At 35.0% G+C, this 18,692-nt stretch overlaps 1 protein-coding gene across 10 annotated transcripts in view; it reads left to right on the top strand.

The window, feature by feature from the left end:
* LRCH1 (leucine rich repeats and calponin homology domain containing 1) overlaps nucleotides 1–18,692 on the top strand; it is a 113,441-nt gene that overhangs the window by 75,445 nt on the left and 19,304 nt on the right. For 5 of the 10 annotated variants that reach the window (XR_005259216.1, XR_005259213.1, XR_005259214.1 and 2 more), the window contains 8 exons: nucleotides 110–146; nucleotides 867–980; nucleotides 2,270–2,317; nucleotides 3,523–3,595; nucleotides 8,989–9,096; nucleotides 13,351–13,460; nucleotides 16,970–17,107; nucleotides 18,525–18,602. Coding sequence is in view for 4 of the 10 variants with exons in the window: in XM_038155625.1 (XP_038011553.1) it covers nucleotides 110–146; nucleotides 867–980; nucleotides 2,270–2,317; nucleotides 3,523–3,595; nucleotides 8,989–9,096; nucleotides 13,351–13,460; nucleotides 16,970–17,107; nucleotides 18,525–18,602 (706 nt within the window). In the remaining 6 variants the exon portion in view is untranslated. The remainder of the gene's footprint in view (nucleotides 1–109; nucleotides 147–866; nucleotides 981–2,269; nucleotides 2,318–3,522; nucleotides 3,596–8,988; nucleotides 9,097–13,350; nucleotides 13,461–16,969; nucleotides 17,108–18,524; nucleotides 18,603–18,692) is intronic. The other 5 variants (XR_005259222.1, XR_005259221.1, XM_038155647.1 and 2 more) reach the window with 2 other exon arrangements.

Here is an 18,692-nt window from a genome sequence, read left to right as displayed (position 1 = left end):
GTAAAGTGTGTTTATATACCTTCTTTAGAAAAAAAATTATTTTGTTAGATGCATCATGTTCAAGTTGCTACACAATGAATTACATATTTGCCTTTGTCTTTATACATAGTGGTCAAATACAGATGGACATGTCTTCTCTTGGTCAGGTACGTTAAATGAGTGTATAATTACAAAATATTCGGGGGGTGTGGGGGGGAAGACAGAAAATGAGCCCACAATTTCATCAATTGGTAATCTGCCTAGTAGGGAAGGTAAAAAGTAAGTAGGCTGAAGGGCAAAGCTAATTCTTCTTTAACATATTTATGGAATTGTTGTGGGTTTTGTTTGTTTGTTTTTGTCTGTGTGTGTCTGTATATGTAAAGTTTTTCTGTGTTTATCTGTTACTTTTACATTTTAGTTCCCCCCCCCCATCTCCCTGTATGTCAGTTCAGCTATGCATCATCATCTACCAATAGACCCCCTCTCCCAAATCTCCACCTTTTGGTGCAGGAAAACACTATATTAATTAAGAATAACCCAAAAATAATTTGTAAAATAAAAATTAGTGATTTTCCAGAGTACTGTCACTATAGTTACAGAGAGTATAGTTTAAGTATGGGGTTTGAGTTTTACAGTGTGATGTATGTTACTTATTATTTATTCTGTATCCTGTCTGGTGAAATTATTTTTTTTTTTTTATGAAGTGGTTGGTTTAGATTTACATTATCCACCTGTTAGTGCTGGAACTGCACTTACATAGATCTACTTGCTTTTCTGTCTGCTTTTCATCACAGTATTTGTAATAAATATTTCAAGGTAATGCGATACCAAAAAAAAAAAAAGTTCTATTTCCAGGAGTACAGACAGAAGAGTTGTTTTTCTTACAGAGAGAAAATGCTGAAGAGGAACTGGAATTCCAGAGGAGGAGGGAGTTGATTATGGAGAAAGCAAAGCCTGAAGCAAGAACTTGTGAACAGGGTGAAAAATGGTCATTGAGCCAGGTATGGAAGTGTCCAGATGCAATAAATGTGGAAACATGTGGAATGGATCATTGCATTCTATCAATTTATGTGTGGGGATAATGGGTTTAGGCCCAGTGTGGGGATTGGGCTTTTTTGGTTTTTTTTGCCTTAGCATGAATCTCAAGGTTTGACTGTAAATGGAAAGTTGATTACGACCCATCCCTTTGGAATAAAAGCTTAGTAGTTGCAGGGGTTACATTCCCCTGGAAAAAATGTTGTCTCAAAGTTAAATCTTCAAGAAAATTAAGTACCTGACTCCTTTTCTCCCATTACCCCAAATATTCTTTTGTAGTTATATAAGTTTCTAAGTTTATGTTAACCGCAGTTTTTTTATTGTATGTAATATTGCAAACAGACTGTAAATGGATTGAGATGATAGTTTTTAAAGTTTCAAAAATATTTTAAGATTTGACATTGTAATGACCCAGAAATGTAGAGCTACAAAAAATCTTAAATAAGGAGATTGTGAGAACAAAATTACAGAAGATGCTGTCTATATTGGCAGTACCTTAATATTGTCTGTTCTGTCCAGAAGCAGGGTTTTTTTTCTTTATCTTGATGCTTTTCAAGTGTTCATATGTATAATCATCATAATATCAAATACTGCTGTGATAAAGCTCTGTGACTGTTGGGACCTAATGTTCCAAGTGCTCTCTTGTGTTTCCATGTGTTGTCAATTAAAAAAAAAATTGATCCTAGGGAAGTTTTTTTGGATTGAATTATAATTTACTTATGCCAGTTGTCTTTCTGCTGAGTTATGATTGCTGTTGAATTAATGATTTTGTTTCGTATTTATCAATGTGGTGTACATGTTTCCAATGTAACTATAAGAGAAGTGGTAACAAAAGGTATGTTATGTTGTAATTATAAATGTAATTGTTTACCTCTCTCTTCAAATCTATATTGAAAATCTATATTTGCAAATGAAACCTTTGTGATAGTTTAATTAAAAGAAATACACTGCATTTTAACCAACAAGCATTAAAATCTTAGAAATGCACTTATAATCCCTTAGTATTGAAGCAAATCTGTGTGAATTGCTTCCACATGCTTTTTAAAAAAAGTTCTTCAGCTAGCAATAGAAGTATTTGTGATTCATGCAAATTATTAATTTCAATGAAAAATAATTAAGTATTAATGTGTGTCTGACTAGAATTAGTAAAATTTCCCATTGCAGTGTATCACTAATATAGGTTCTGAAATGTTTTTTGTCTTTTCTTTTTTTTTTTTTTTTTTTTTTTTTTTTTTTTTACTTTTCAAACATGCAGAATGATCTAATTGTTTGGAACACAAGTGGGCAAACCTCTCACAATGAGGTAAGATGGCATTTGTTTGTCTCTTACATGTTTTATATGAATGTTTCATAGACTAAATTAAACAACTGAATTCCACAGAACATGACTGAGATTTGCATCAGAAATGAATATGTGGTTTGCTTGGCATGTAGTTTAATCTTGTCATCTCAGAGATTTACTAGGATACAAAAATATGCTTTCTGATCAGTTTGTTTCAGAGTTATGCAGTTTAGTATAAAACATTTAATTTTTTTACATTTTCTCCATTCAGACGTTATTTTTAATTTTTCTTTTTTTAATTCTTCCTTGTTCAACAAGATTTTCTGTTGATTTCAGTGCAGTTTCCTTTTTGCACAGTTGTCATGTCCTTGATTAATTTTCAGAGAGGAATCTAATTTTATTGATCCTGTAGCTTTCTAGTGTAAATCTCATTGGAAGATCAAACAGGCAAAAACCATATGGAGCTCCATATGGAGATTATTTACCTTCTTTTTTTTTTTTTTAATATTTGCAGAAATAGGCCTTCTCTCTCTATATTACATTGGGCATAAGCATATTGCAAGTTTGTGAGCACCCAGCCACCGTCCATCAGTCTTGGCGATGGGAATTCTGTAGTTCCCAGCTCCCAGTTGGATCACTATTTAAGTGGGATTCCCATTATGGGGTTTGGTCATAGGTTTCTTTCTGTGTTGCCATTGGTGGTATGATGCTGGTCTGTTCTTCCTGCTACAACTCTTAGCCTAGTTCAGGGTCAGGGGAGATCCTGCTCTGAAGCATAAGCTTAATTTCCTCTTTTCAGTTTTTAATGCAGAAATTCAGTGTTGAATGGAAAATACCATGCAGAATAGTAATTAATTCTGTGAAAGAAACAAATGTGTCAAAGGAAAAAACATGCCTTTGCTTTGGTTCTTTAAATGTACTCTGCCACAAAACATGTTTTTGATGGAACCGAGTGGTGACATGGGAGAAAACTGATAAATAATTGAGTTTATTTATAACTAGGGGGAGTATCTTGCTGACTTCTGTCAGAAACTTGTCTTTTCTAACAGAGAAATAGGGTGCAATAAAAAAGGAGATTATCATAGGTTTGGGACCATATTGTGATCAGATTATGGAAATAGTTATAGCATGCAGTAAAGTTAACTTCTGAATTTTGCATGATCAGATATGCTGAGACATATTCTGGGTGTTATTCTGACTTTGATGTATGTTCTTGAATTACACAGAATAAGGATAAAAGTCCAACAATGTCTCCTACTACAAACACCACAATCCCTTTTGGCTTGAAGCCACGATCAGGTAATGTGGGAAACCAGTTTGTGTGTACTGGTTTGGGGTTTTTTACATCTCTTTTATAATTAGAGACCTCTATTTCTCCCCCTTAAGAAGTAAGCAATGTAACAGTTAGAAGAAGCTTAAAACATTTTAAGGTTCTCTGGTTTTGAATCAAGATTGAATTTGTAAGAAGTGTTTATTTGGCACATTATATATGGATCAATTTTCATCCATTACTAGTAAAGTGGGTGCTTTATAAAGTTATATGTATATTAAAAATGTGTTTGGATATAACTACACATATTTTATATGCATATACATATTTATCATCTGTGCTGACATATTAATTTATGTAATATTTTTTGCTCGATTGGCATGTGGTGTTATAGTTTAGATTTTGTTCAATAATACATGTGAATAGTTAGGCTATTTTGGAAAACACTTGTGTTGCTCTGAAAATTTTTCACTTCATTGAGTCTGTCAGTACTTAGGCTTGAGTAAAGATCAAGCATTATGGAAAGGTTACATCTTTACTTCAGCCAGCAACTGAGTTCAGTGAATTTGCAATGCACTGAATCTACATAACCACCAGTCTTTCAACAAGCAGCAGTTTATTTGAAAACAAACAATCTAAACCTAAAAACAAGTAACAACAAAAAGCCTCCCAAACTTGGAGATCTATTTGAGGGCTTGGATAACAGCTTCCTTTAAAAAATGGATTAGGTACATTATTTACTTCAATTTTTTTCTTCTCTGTGCAGAGGTAGTCAATATTAAATCATGCCATATCACCTCTAATGAATGGCTGTAGGTTTTCAGTGTGTTTCAGCATACTAAGACTGTAGATGTAGTTTCTCTCATTCACCACAAATGCTTTTAATCAAGTGATGGTAAACCCCTGCAAGCTTGTAGCTTTTCCATAACAAAATACTTGGTAATAATGGCAGCAGTTTGTGAAACTGCAGATGAAACATTGCAGAAATGTTTATGAAATTGTACCCATAGATTTAGTTGGTTTTTGTTGTTTGGGATTTTTTTTTTTAAGTATTAGCTGCCTTCATGGAGGAGTTGCTTTTAAGTTTCTTGTGTAGTTGTGATATATAGTTAGATCTGTTCAACTGCATTTCTTTGGTTGTTGGAATGTTAAATTTGGTCTGTCTTGTTCCTGATGATTTAGAAATGTTGATATTTCTACATAAATTTAAAATACAGGTTAAATGATGAGCAAATGGGTCCTTTCAGGATCTGTAAAGTAAAACATAGAGTAATATTGAATAGTTCAGTGGCAATATTGCAATATCACTATCAGGAGAAAAAAAGCAATGGAGCCCAGGCCATGTTGCTGCTTTCACATGATGTGGGCTGTGTTCTGAGCCCACAGTGAAATCTGCTGCTGGGGATTGGAAGTTGCTTTGTGGAAGAATATGCAAGACTGTGACTTCTTGTTCAAGTGTTTAACGTGCACTTTTGAATCTTGGCATACCACGCCCAAGTTTCTTATGCTTAATGACTAGAATAGGTCCTGGCAAAATAGCCTAGTGACTCTTTTTTGAGAGAATTTCTAGAAAGACTGGATTGCAATGTTTGCAACAAAATCTCCAAGTCACATGATTCAAGACCAGATGTGCACAAGTCCTACACTTGATCCCTTTTTTATATATTGCAGCTGTGTATAGCCTCATTGAATACCAAAGTCAGTTGGTAGAACATGCTGATTTTCTGCGCTATACTAATTGAAATTCATATATTCTAAAATCTTTGAGCATGCCAATACTGGAGTGGCTTTTGGTCACGTTACGGTTGAGTTAAACTTGATAATGTGAACTTATTTTCTTTTCCATATAAGACACTACAGGCACTAAGACCCATTACTGCACAGTTTCTCACCTGATCATGTCTAGCTTCAGTCGTCTTACCTTAAATTTATACCATGGTAAGATAGAGGAACTTGGCAATAGTAGAACTTTATGTCCAGTTTCAGATAAAAATACAGTATATTAGCTGTGTAGCACTATGTAGCAAAATGAAACCTTGCCAAGGCATAGTAAAGCTGCATATTGTTTCATCTTCTGCTGTTTTGCTAACACGTAAGAAATACTTACAGATAGAAGTAATACATGACAGAGAATACTGGCACGTTTGTGGAGCCTGCATGTTTTTCCTTTTAAAGCTGGTTTGCTTGGCAGGTCTGTAGTTCCTTCATTGTATTTCCTTTAAAACTTTGTACAAGTTTTATGCATTTGAACCATTCTACCACTGGTTGGAATTTGTACTTGTTAATTATATACTGCTTTATTGTCATAGACCTGAGCTAGTGAAGAGGTCTGGCATTTCTGTGACCCAGGAAGGTTTTTCAGCTTAGTTTGTAGTGTATTTTAATTCTTTTTTTTTTATTTCAGTTCCTAATGGCCTTTGGGGAGATGTTAAAACTTACTGGAAATATAAGCTCTAATGCAGTTAAATAGTCCTAATGACTTCTAACTGTTTAACTTTGTTAGAGCTTGCATTTGAATTAATTGGCTCTATAAATCTCTTAGATCCAAGTGCAACATTAAAAGGACATTGAAGTGTTCTAACTAAATGTGTTCACCATGCTCTGTGGAAAAAAACAGTGGCAAATTTTCAGTGAAAATATATGCAACCATATTTTTTCTGAAATTTAAGAGTTTATTTTCATTGTGTTTATTTTCATCTATTTAAAATGAATGTTGCTTTCTATTTGACTTTCCATCTTCCTCATCGTTTCATAATGGTTTATGTCTCTTGGAAAGGTGAAGGTAAACTGTTCTAGACTTGTGGTAAAGATTCCAGTTTTTTAAAGTACACACACAAATATAAGTCCTTCCAGAGAATAAACCACAGTGGCTTAAACTTCTGTGTTAATACATACATGTGTTCAGGACTGAAGGTCCTTTATACTTTCATTTTTAAGCTAGGCAAAACATTGGGAAAATTCATATCTGATGGCTGACAGAAAGAACCCAAAGTACCCAAAGAAAATATTTTGAAAGGTAATGAATGTGTTTACATTTCTTGAAAGATTTTTTCCAAGGGTCAGAAGTTTACATTGAACGTAAAAAGGATTTCTAAATTTTTCAGATTATTTCCTTCTGTATTTTAAATATATTCAGAGAGTATGGACTTTTCAAATTTTGAAAACCTTAAAAAAACTCCACTGAACAAAAACAATTTACTTAGAGCTGTAGTTTTCCTCTTGGAGAGTGCATTAGCGCTCTGGAAAGGAATCACTGAAAATAGCAAATAAATTTAAAATTCTCCCTCCTTCATCCATGAATTGATTAAAATGTTCAAAGTGGTGCTAATTGTTGAAATTGAGAGTTGCCAAAGTCTTATGTTATCTTTAATATGCCAGACCTTCAAGTCTGCCTTGAGGCAAACATTAGAACAGCTTCTATTACATCTTGCAATCAAGAGTTGTTTTTCCTTTGTGTTGTGCTATTTCTAGGTCACTGTATTTCCTAGTTTCTGCTGAAAAAAGTGACAGCAACACAGACAAAAAATTCTATTGTCAGAGGCTGAAGCAAGCAAGCACTGACAAAACTCGAAGTCACAAAGCGCTTTTATTCTGAAGTGAGAAGTTGTTCCCTTGCAACTGTTCACGTAGTATAACATTACTTGTGAACCAAATGTCTTCAGTTTGGGTGACTTGCACAGAACTTGAAGCACAATGTTAGTATATATGCTGGACATGCTTGTATTTCAAGTTAGTTGGAACATATAATGATCAATGAAACTTGAAAGTGTTTTTTCTCTCATTTGAGTGCTCATTACTGTCTATCTCTGGCCTTCCATTTGTTTTCTTCCCTAACTGCATTATCTGTGTACTTTGGAAAATAGTTGAGAATCCCAGTTCCTACCAGAGTCAGACTGTTTACTTTTTGCCATAAATCTGTGTACTGTTACCCAGTGTTGACTCAGAGTTTAAGTTGTGCTGACTCTGAAATTCAGCTGGTGTCCCAATAGTCAGAAGCCTTGGGAAAGTCTAAAGAGAGAAAGCTGTGGAACTCTGAAAAGAAGTTTAAGGTGAAGTTTTATATTACACAGTCTGAATTACTATCGTGCTAATACAGATTCCAAAATTGTGGGAAGGAGAAATCCTACATTAATAAGTTCCTTCTGAATATTAGTCGGGAATCTTAGAAAAGAGGGACTTTCTGTGCTTACTGAAACGTTACTTTGGACTTCCTTCAAATATTTGAGTGGTTTTAGTTGCTTTTAGATCTACACAGCAATCTTGAATTGATATGTGTTTATGGTTTACCATTTAGAGCAGAGGTAGTTTATAGTCTCTAGTTTGGTCTGAGGAGCATGAATGTTGCTTGTGTGTAGGATTCAGTAGATAAATGTGAAGATACATGTAGAAAAACAAGAAATTAGTGAATTATTTTTTTTGGGAAGTGATAAGAAACATTGTGATCAAATACAGAAAGAGTTCATTAAGGAGCAACATCACTGTGAAAGGCAGAAAAGAGATTTAAATCTCTGTCAGAAAATAGGAAACCAGTGTGAAGCTTTGAAAGGATGGATGATATGCTGAAGAGATTCAGGAAGGAGATATTTTAAGAGTGTCAGTATCCAGTTCTGAAACAGTGTAAAATAGAGGTTTGAGGAAAGCTTGGGCAGAAATCCTAGCCACAATTGAGACAAAAGACAGAAGCCTCTCTAAAAGTTGTGGAGGACCAGTACTTACATAGCGTGCTGTACACATTGTAGATTTGAATTTATTGCTGGGGGAGTTTGCAAGAAAAAAGGTAGCGCTTCATTTATTAGTAAGTGAATTAAAATGAAAGGAAAACAACTGTGGTACATGTACTTACTGAACATCCTTCACCAAAATGAGAAGTGATATCCAAGTGATAATGTAGTTGCTACTTCCAAAATCAGCTGGGAAATTGCAATGTAATAATATTTTCATATGGATGTGTAAATTTTCTTTGTGAGAAGTGTTCTTATTATGTAGTTACACAAATGTATAAAAATCCTGATTCTGTGATGGTTTCCTTCTTGAAACTTCACAGCTGGTATATTTACCTCCTGACTCAGAGGTTTTTATCAGGCTATAAAGTAAAATCTATGGGTACTTTTTCTTAAAACCTGGTTGTAACAAGTTGTGTGAAGTGCTATGGTTACAATGATCTTGCTAAGCTTAACAGCCTTAACTGCACATATATTGTATGATTTGCAAGTACTAACATTTACCTCTTCGTTCTTTTATTCTGCACCATCTTTCATTCTTTTCTCAAAATTTATGCATTTTGTATTAATCACCTTTGAATTACATCTTTGCCATTACCATACAATCCTAATACCATATATGAAATGCTGCTGCCCACTTTTATCCCCACTCCGGTCCTTATATTACCACCGTGGTTGGACTGGTTATCACTCCCCTCCAGCAGACCCATCCCTCAGTTTTCCTCCTATCTCCTTCAACACACTTACACAGGCACAAACATGGGACAACTTTAGCTACAGTATCCCATCTGAAGGAGACAGTGACAATGGTAGGTGTTCCATATATAATTTACTTTACTTGTTTTCAGAAACATGAGTATGTGGTGAATGCCCCACGTGGCTAAGGACAAAAGACAGTACTCTCCAGGGGGTCTTTATAAGACTAAATTCCTCAGAGGATGCACTTTAATTTGCTCTGGAATATGTAGTGTCAAAAGTAAGAGTGAAGTTTCACTCTTTTCTACTCTGGTAAAACAACTTTTCCCATGATATTAATTCCAAGAACTATTTTCAGTGTGGGTTTATTTATTTGCTTTATTTTCGAGAGTTGTAAAAGTTGTAGTCAAACAGCAGTTAATTTTGCTGCTCTCTCTTCTGTGTTTTTTTATTTATTATTTTTTGAAAGTTACTTAACTATTAAAATATCCTGGTTCCATCTGCATTTATTGGTGCAGGTGCATAACTAGCATAATAGAAGAATCCGTAAAGAAACAAAGCTGAAACAATCAGCTAAGCAAAAATAGTGATTTCTGTCCAATAGAAACTGTTATTAATAAGCTGTTCACAGTGAAGGTCAGGTACGTTAGTGGACTTGTTACTGCTGCTTTTGTTTTGTTTTTCTCCAGGGTTTTGTTGTCATAATACACCGAGGCACAGCACTAATATGCAAAGTGGGCCATGTTTTGCCAGTTGCCCTAAAGTAGAAAGGTGTTTACATATTAAAAGATTGCGAAACTGTCAAAAGCATCAGATTGAAACCACAAGACCACAAATATTGAATGATAAATGCAAACATTTAGCTTACGGTTATGGAAGCTTTCCTATCTGACTCTTCGGGTGCCAGTCTGGAAGTCACACTTGTACCACCCAAGACTTCAGGACTGAAGCCCCTTCACAGAGGGAGTTTCATTCTTAGTTCAGTTCTTTAGTTGAGCGTATTTCCTATTTGCCTCCGTGTTCTTGGTTATAAAACCATAAAAGATAGCATATGTAAGGAATCGGCTCCATAAGGGAAGTGAGTGTGAAATATTAGAATTCTGATACTGCTAACTTGAAAAAGCTGAATTTAGTTCATGATGGTCTGAAGCTAAGTTAACATTTCACTGATGAGCGTAACAGAGAAACCTTGAGGTGCTTCTTCTATCAGTGCAGAATTTTATCTGTGTTTACCTATATTTTTTAGTGTTTTAATCTTCTAAATGGAAGGAGGAGCACAGACTAGCTTTTGCATTTGGAACAGATAGAAGCCTCCTGTCACTCAAATCTTAAGCCAAATGGAAATGTTAGTGTTTATTGTCTTGGAGTGTTATAGCAGAAAGTGCTTTTAAAACTGCATATTTCTTTTAATTTGATCTATTTCATTTCTGTTACCTATATTTAGACAGAATAAGTTAATCAAAGAGAAAAGTAACCATGAACTTTCGGCCTGACTTCTACCTGTCATAGTCCAGCCTTCTTTTTGTCTGTTATATTTAGAGTCAGGTTAAATAATTTTGTGGTTTGCCTGAAGGATGACATTGTCACACTAAGTACTCAGTACACTGAATTCCTTGATGTACAATTAATAGTGCATAAATGTGCATTGAAATTCAGTGCAGAAATGAAAATTTTCACCAGGAAATTTGTCATTGACAGTGGTATGTTGTGTATGTTATTAACTATTACTCATCTAACTTGTTGACACTTGTGCAAAATACTTGTTTAAAAAAATTTGGAACAAGTACTGCTTAATAACCTGGCTTGAGCTTGTATTCAAAAAGCAGAAACTGATTATTTGAAAGAGTGAAACACAGGCACTCAGGTGTGTGTGAGGTATGGGCTCCCCTTGCTGGAGATTGTGTGTAATGCTGACAAAGAAGCACGCAACAGTTAGGACTGCCAAAACTTCCTCTATGGGAACACTTATTAAAAAATTCAGTGCATAACTAAAACTTTTATAGTTAATGCTTTAGAGTGTGGAGGTTTTTTAATTCTGTTATTTAATCAATTTAACTTACTTTATTGAAAAGCTTCTAATTGTAGTTTCTCACTGCCTAAGATTAGCCTGCCTTTTTCTTGTGGTGGAATTGACTAAGTAATGCTAATACCTTTCAGTAAGGTACGTTTGTAATCTGAAATTGGAAGGAAGTAAATCTTGGAACTTTGACTTCACAGAGGCCGAAAAAAGGATAGCTGTGACCAAACTGAATGAAGACCATAATAATACTCTAACTCTATGAAAATTGAACATAATTCTGTACCACTGTTTTTGTAGATAATTATTTGAAAGGTTGCTAGTGGTAATAAAGCTACAGTGGCTTTTAAGTACCATTTAAACCACGTTTGTATTCTTCAGGAAGGAACTTTATCTAGGTATTTCATCTGTGAGAGGCAGCAAAGATGAATTATTAGACTTGTACAATGAACTAGAAAATCTTAGTAATTGCAGCCACTGTTTTTAATTAATGTGATAGGAGATTTTTATTTCACCTCCTAAAAATTTAGAAACAGCCTCCAGTAAATTATTACAGAGTTGCTAATGCAGAAATTTTAATACCGTATAGTTCTGGAGTTAATAGAAGTCCTTGATAAGGGTTTCTGCTCTTGAAAAACTTGGAATTTGATGTTTTTGTTGTTGTTGTAGCCATCTTAAATTACACAATTTATAAATAACATTTTAGGTATTTTTCACCATATATCAGTGTTCTAACAGCCTCTGTGGTTTTGGGCATGAACGGTCATAGTCACATGTCACCTTTCTACAAAATGTTAGGAAGCATGGATCTGATCATACACCCTACTTTGGATTTAGAATTCAATTCCAAATGTTGAGTTTGCCTTCTACAAAGCAGAAGATGAAATATCAGTAAAACTGTGGGCCCTTTGCATCTGAAGGCATGGCTCTGCTACTCTCATGCATTGTGTGGCAGGTCAGCATGAAGAATGTTTCCATTTATGATGTGTGCACCTCTGTAGAGCCTTTTGAGTGATGACACTGATGAAGATGTGTTGTCCACCTGGAGAAGGGATTTGAGCTGCAGTCACACTCTGTAGTTCTCAATCCCGCACATTCTCTACAGGATGCTCTCCCACTCTATCTCTGGGATTTCTGATGACATTGCAAAAAACAGAGTTTACTAATATAGAACTGTAATAGTAGTTGTTCTATTTAAAAGCAGTTCCTTTTAAGAAATAGCATTAATTACTGATTTGACTGAAATTACATCAATGCAGCAAATTTCAGTTCACTGAGAAAAGTTAAATCAGGACTGTATGAGTCACATAGTGGAAGGAAGCAAGTTTGGTAACTGGCCATGGTTTATTCTGTCTTGATGCCTAAGAGAATAGCCTAAAGATACACAAGGAGTTTTTTGCCTTCAGCTGTTTAGAGTAGCTAGAGGAAAGAACTCTGCCTTTTGTCTGAAGTGCCATAGGTGCTGTCTGTCTGTCCCTTTGGCTAGAGAAGTGACTTAAATCAGTCATCTCATTACTTAAACAGCCTGCATACAGGTAAACCTGCACACAATTTGGGTGAGATTACTTGTGACTACACTTGCGTGAGGTGGCAAACAGAGTCACAAACAGGGACGGTTGCATTTTGGCTGTACATCCTCTTGTTCTTCCGACTCATTCAAAGCAGTCACTGCTCACAGAAATGGAAGGGCAGAGATGCATATTTGCAGAAATGTCATGTATTGATTTCAAGGAACTGTATTTTGGGCAAAGTGAAAGAGTTGACAGGAATAGTAGGAGGGAGAAGTGCCAAGTGTGTGTACTATGCTACCTTTGCAATATGACTTTTTAGTGTAGGCACTTACTGAATGGCTGAATCTTCCTGTCTGTGTCTTTGTTTGGTGGGTTTGTTTTTGTTTTTTATTTTTTTAGCATAACCTTATCTAGTAAGCATTTTGTTCTGAGTAGGAGGCTTGTCATAGCTTTTTACGCAATTCAGCGTCTTGTTATGAGAGAGTTCTACTTAAGAGTAAGTGTTTCCTGCCATGTTAAATACAAAGCATTGTAGAGATCAGACTCTCTAAGGGACACTGCTGGTGCTTAATCATCTGACAAAACTTGCCCGTTCAGATTAGGATTTGGATGGTAAATTATCTGCACCATTGCTGCCTCAGGACACTGTCCAAAGCAATATCCAAAAAGCAGCCATTCATAATTGTAATCTGAGATCAGATTTTTCTGTCCTCCTGAGGACAAAAAAGATTTCTAACTGTTTTTGCTGGAGGCATTGCCTAAGTATTCTGCTTAATTTAGAAATAAATAAATCAAACTATTTATTCTTAAACTAAAATCTCTCTTTTTAAAAATCACAGTGTTCTTAAGACCACAAAGAAATTTGGAATCCATAGATCCACAGTTCACAATTCGAAGGAAAATGGAGCAGATGAGAGAAGAGAGAGAGCTTGTGGAACAGCTACGTGAGGTATGTGAGTGTTGGTAGAACTAATTTATGCTGATGGAATGTCTTTTTTAGTTTTTCTTTGGGAAAGTTGCCTAAGGAGAAAAATAGAAGAAAGGTTAAATGAGGCAATATTACTTCTGCAAATCACATTGATGAGACTATTGCTGAAGTTCTTTATCACAATCAGATGTCTGTATTTCAGGAAAGACTTTGTAAAAATGAGAAATAATAATGGGAGTTACCTGAATGAATCCAGTTAATCAGCATGCCTTGCACTGGTGGAATTAACTATTTGTTTAATTTAATCAGAAAGGATTAAGTGAGCACTTGAGAGACAGAGAGAGAGGTCTAGGAGCTCTTTCCAAGCAGCTGCAGAAATCTTCAGTTTTGCATGTAAAAGACAGTGAAATTTATTATTCAAGCTGAAAGTAGATAACTCATTGTCCTAGTTTAGGGCGTCACCCTAGGACACTCATGCTTGAAGCAGCTTTCTTAGAAATTAAATCAGTATTTCATCAGTGGAAAATCTGAATACAGAAGTTGGTTTCCTGATACATTGTCTTGAATGTAAGAGCTAGACCCTGATGGAAAAATTGGCGCATAGAATTTGTGTTACACAACTAATACCTGGGTAGCAACGTTTGTGTGACACCTGGTTGTGTTGACAAAAAAGAGATGACAACCTTCGCTGTGAGGAGCATCACAAGCCTGAACCTGTCAAGGTTTCCAGTTATATCCCATTAATAGGACAGAGGGACAGACATTAACATAACTGCAGGTCCTGAAAGTGATAGGTGATTTTCACCTCACATCTGAATTACAAGATTATTTGTTCTTATCTCATTAGCTTCATGGAATGGCTAATTGAAAAATTATCAGTTTGTTTTAAATAACTTATCTTCTATTATTTAATTTTAAAGCAACAGGGTTCTTCTCCTTACCAAAAAGTGTTTGAAAGGTGGGATTTTTAATGTAGAACTATGCGGACTTCTAGATTTGCATTGTCTTACCTCAAGAGCTCACCTGTTCTAAGTATGAATTAACCTAACTTTGCCCTGCTGATGACATATTTTTCTAACAGAACAGGTCTTGTTAAAGATTTAACATAGTTGGTAGAACGTAGTGCAGTATCATTTCTAAACCTGAAAGATGCCAAAAGGACAAGATGCAGGAATTAGATGAGACAGACATATTGACAATGGGGAAGAAAATGTGGTAATGGGGAAGTAGCAGTAATAAACTGCAGTAGTTTGTAGTTATTCTGAGCCTAGTCTGTTCAGCAGCATCAATGCAGCTTTTAAATGTTTCTTTGAAGAGTTACCATAGGTATGTAGCAAGTCCCCAAGTTGCTAAAAATAATCATAGATTATTTTTAATTTCCACAAGATTCCTGCCTTGTGCATTAGTTCAGTTAATCCTCACAATGAAAAGTAGAACAAGGTTATTCACTGTGTCAGGCATGATTATGGAGAAGTAATAAGGATGTCTCTACACAGTATTAGATATCATCAGTAATGCTGGTTTAATACATTATGTTCTAGCTCCACTCACTATCCTTCTTTGCTCTCACCCTAAAATATCATGTTCTGGAATGCAAATTATTTTGTTTCTTGTGAGAAATTTTTAATTACAAGTCAATCAGCTAGAAGACTGACAGTGTTTGAAAACACAAAGTGAGATTTTCAAATTAATAAAACTTATTTAGATATACTGGATCCTTTAGTGGTATTAGTAACCACCAGAGCATTTGATTATGAGCTGCACAAGAAAATAGCCCAGAACATATAAGTCATTAAGTTTGTACTTTATTCAATGAATACATATATGAGTAAATTTTGTTTTGAATTGTTTAATGGCAAGTTAGCATGTAGGGAGGATTCCACAGAGCCATGAACTCCGGCATGAAATGGCATTGAGTTGGTATTGTAGATGCACTGTGCTCCTACAAAAAGCACACCCTGAGCTACACTGGATAGTCTCCCAACCGACAGATCAGTGTTCTAACATACATTTTTATTTTATTAACTTTTATATAAATCTTTTTGTAACAGGTTTTGGAAAAACAGTCTCAAAATGTATTCTTTTATGTACTTATTTACTAAAAATGTTTTCTGATTTGTGAATTAAACCAAGGTGAAAATGAAACATTGCATTAGTGAACATGATGCACTCCCTTGTTTGCCAGTTGTGAAACCTACATGCAAGTACTGGAATAGTGTGTCTAGTAAAAGAAAAAATGGAAAAATATAATGAAACCCCAGAGCGCTTCAGTGTAGGCTATTTCATGGTGAGGCCACCCAAATCAAGGATGTATGAGGAAGAGGTGAAGAGATAGATTTCTTTAGGTTGGATTTCTTGCTTTAGAGTGCTGAGAATATCATGTGACTGTCTAATGTCTTCAGCTGCCTGAAGGGTAGTAAAAGAGAAGGTGTAAAGCCAGGCTTTTCAAAGATTAACAGGGAATCCATGAAAAACAGTGGCATAAATTGCAGAGAAAGACATTTCAAATAGTTATAAGGAAAAAATCCTTTGCAATAAGGGCAGTGAAACACTGAATAAAGTTGCTTGGAGATTTTGAGAGCTCTCTGTCCTTGCAGATATCTAAAACTTAACTAACCAGGGCTCTGGTGTCACTTCAAATTTGTTAGATGGGACCTCCAAAAATCTCTTCCAACCTACTTCCTTTATTCTAAAAAGAATTATCTATTCATAGATATTCATATTCGACCAGTATAGGTTGAGGTAAGATATTAGTAAGTAGTAATGATCTTAAGGGGTTCAACTAAGAAATATCTATTTAAAGATAACAGGGAGTAATTTTCTCCAAGTGTAGAGTTGGAATGTTTTCAAAATTGAAGCACAGTTCAGGAAAATCATTATATATAACAATCTATTTGGTTGGTGTTTTTTTCATACTAAGGTATTTTCAAAAATATTTTATTTTGCAATATCAAATTCTGTTTGTTGAGACTTCTGTTTTTCTTAATGTGTATCCAGAATTTCTCCTTTACATCTGAATGTTTTGCCTTCCCTTTCCTATTTTTCTGATCACTCTAAAGCTTCCTGAGTAATTTTTAGGCTACAAAGGAAAGATTGTCTTTTATTCTCTGCTTGTTCAGTCACTAACACAATGTAGTTCTGTTTCAATTTTCTGCTGATAAAGAAAATGTAAGATGGATAATTAGAACGCTTGGGGGAATGGTAAAAGGAAGGAGTCACCTGCAGTCAGTCACATGACTAATTGCATGAAGATGTGTTTTTATACCTCTCTGTATAAAAAGAATTGCATATTGGGGCAGCAGCATTGCAGTGTTGAGTTCATTTAAGGAAGTTTAAGTTGCTGAGTGACCACCATAAAGGAGGCTGTGGTTTAGTTTCTAAAGAATTAGTTATATAAAGGCATTGTGTTTTTTGGTAATAAAAACCCCAAACCTGTCTATGCCTACAGCATAGCAGATGAGGGTATTTATTCCCTCTTTGTCCCATTCATGATTTCTATATCAAAGTGGGCCTGCATTCTTCCTTTGCAGAACATAGAGACAAGACTAAAGATCTGTTTGCCCGAAGACCTGGGCTCGGCTCTGATGGATGGTGTCGTTCTGTGCCATTTAGTCAATCACGTTCGCCCGCGGTCTGTCGGGAGCATTCACGTACCCTCACCAGCAGTAGTAAGTTGCATGTTTCTTGCTGCACTGAGATGTTTTATTGATTCCTGTTTCAGTCCCAAATTATAATTGGGTACATAAACCATGTTACTGTTCAGTGAAAGATTGAAAGATCTTTGCTGTTAAGGGCAACATTTGTGTGTGTGTGTGTGTATATATATATATATATATATATATATATATATATATATATATATACACACAAGATCAGGTATTTTCATAATGGCATTTCTGTTCAGAACAGTATGAAATGCTTTGGTTACCAGTTTTCATTCTAGTACACACTTAAAAAAGAAAACTAGCTTGTACTCTATTGATTGAAAAAAAGTGAGGTTGGCTTCAGCAGTATATGGCTTACCAGATGTCATGCTACTAAAGCACTTAAAACAGTTACTAGTATATTTGTCCTGTTGGGTTATATGTAGAGGTGATTCCTTTTACCTGCAGACAGAACAGAAACTTGCACTGTGGTGATTTAATATTTGCTTACCTAAGTCTAAGGACCTGAAGATTACAGTACATAAACTGTGTGCACTTATTAAAACTTAAGAAAACACTATTGTGTTTTCTCTGTTTATTTCTTGAATAGATCATTGTTCCAGGTTTCTGGTAACAGTCTGGTTCTGAAGAGGTTTTGTGTGTTTTCAGACTATTTGCCTTTTTTCTTTCTAATGTACATTTTGGTAAAAAATTTGCCATGTGCACCCTGGTACTTAATTCTGAGAATACCATGTGGATTTTGGAGGCAATCTGTAAGAACTTCTAAGAAGACAGATTTAAGAAAAATATACTTTTTCAGATATTCTAGTGGAGTTTCTTTTGCTGTTCCTTGACTTAAAATAATTTCTATCTTTGGTAAAAATATGACATTGCCAAAATATGCCAACTTGAATTTCTGGGGTAAAAACTTCTCATGCTGATTTTTAAAAATAAGTATCTCATGGTGTTTTCTGTAACAAAATGCACATATTTTATTTTTTTAAATTTTGTTTCAACTTTATATTGATGTTCTCCTCCTTGAAACAGCCTTCAAATTATTTTAGCCTGGAAAATCAGTTCTTTGCATTCCTTGCTACTACAGTGAATTCATGGTTTAAGTGAATATTCCGGAATTACAATTGTTTCGCATCTGATATTGAGAAACTGAGATAGTGAGGAGTTTGGGTTTTGGTTTTTCTTTTTGGTAACATGATCCTTCTGTAAGTATTTGGTGAATAGTTCTGAGTGAGACAAATTGTAGAAATGTTCGAGATTCTAAAGTAATGGGACATTGATTCTTCAGGGACATTAATATAGTGGATAGCTACTATAAATTTGTGAGTACATCAAACATTTAAAAGGTGTGAGCTTGTTAATTACAGTTAAATCTGTTCTTCATGACTTCTGTAGCCATAGACAATTTTTTTTTTCTGTTCTACAGCCTAAACTTAGCATGGCCAAATGCAGGAGAAACGTGGAAAACTTTTTGGATGCATGTAGAAAACTGGGGATACCAGAGGTAATTTAATTAAGTCTGTCATTTCTAGATGCTCAAAAATGAAAGCACAATAATAAAATGAAAGTTAAAAGATAATTTTTTGACCGACAG

The sequence above is a fragment of the Motacilla alba genome, chromosome 1 (assembly GCF_015832195.1).
Source record: "Motacilla alba alba isolate MOTALB_02 chromosome 1, Motacilla_alba_V1.0_pri, whole genome shotgun sequence".
Lineage (NCBI taxonomy): Eukaryota > Metazoa > Chordata > Aves > Passeriformes > Motacillidae > Motacilla > Motacilla alba.
This window is presented reverse-complemented; position numbering and strand designations above follow the sequence as displayed.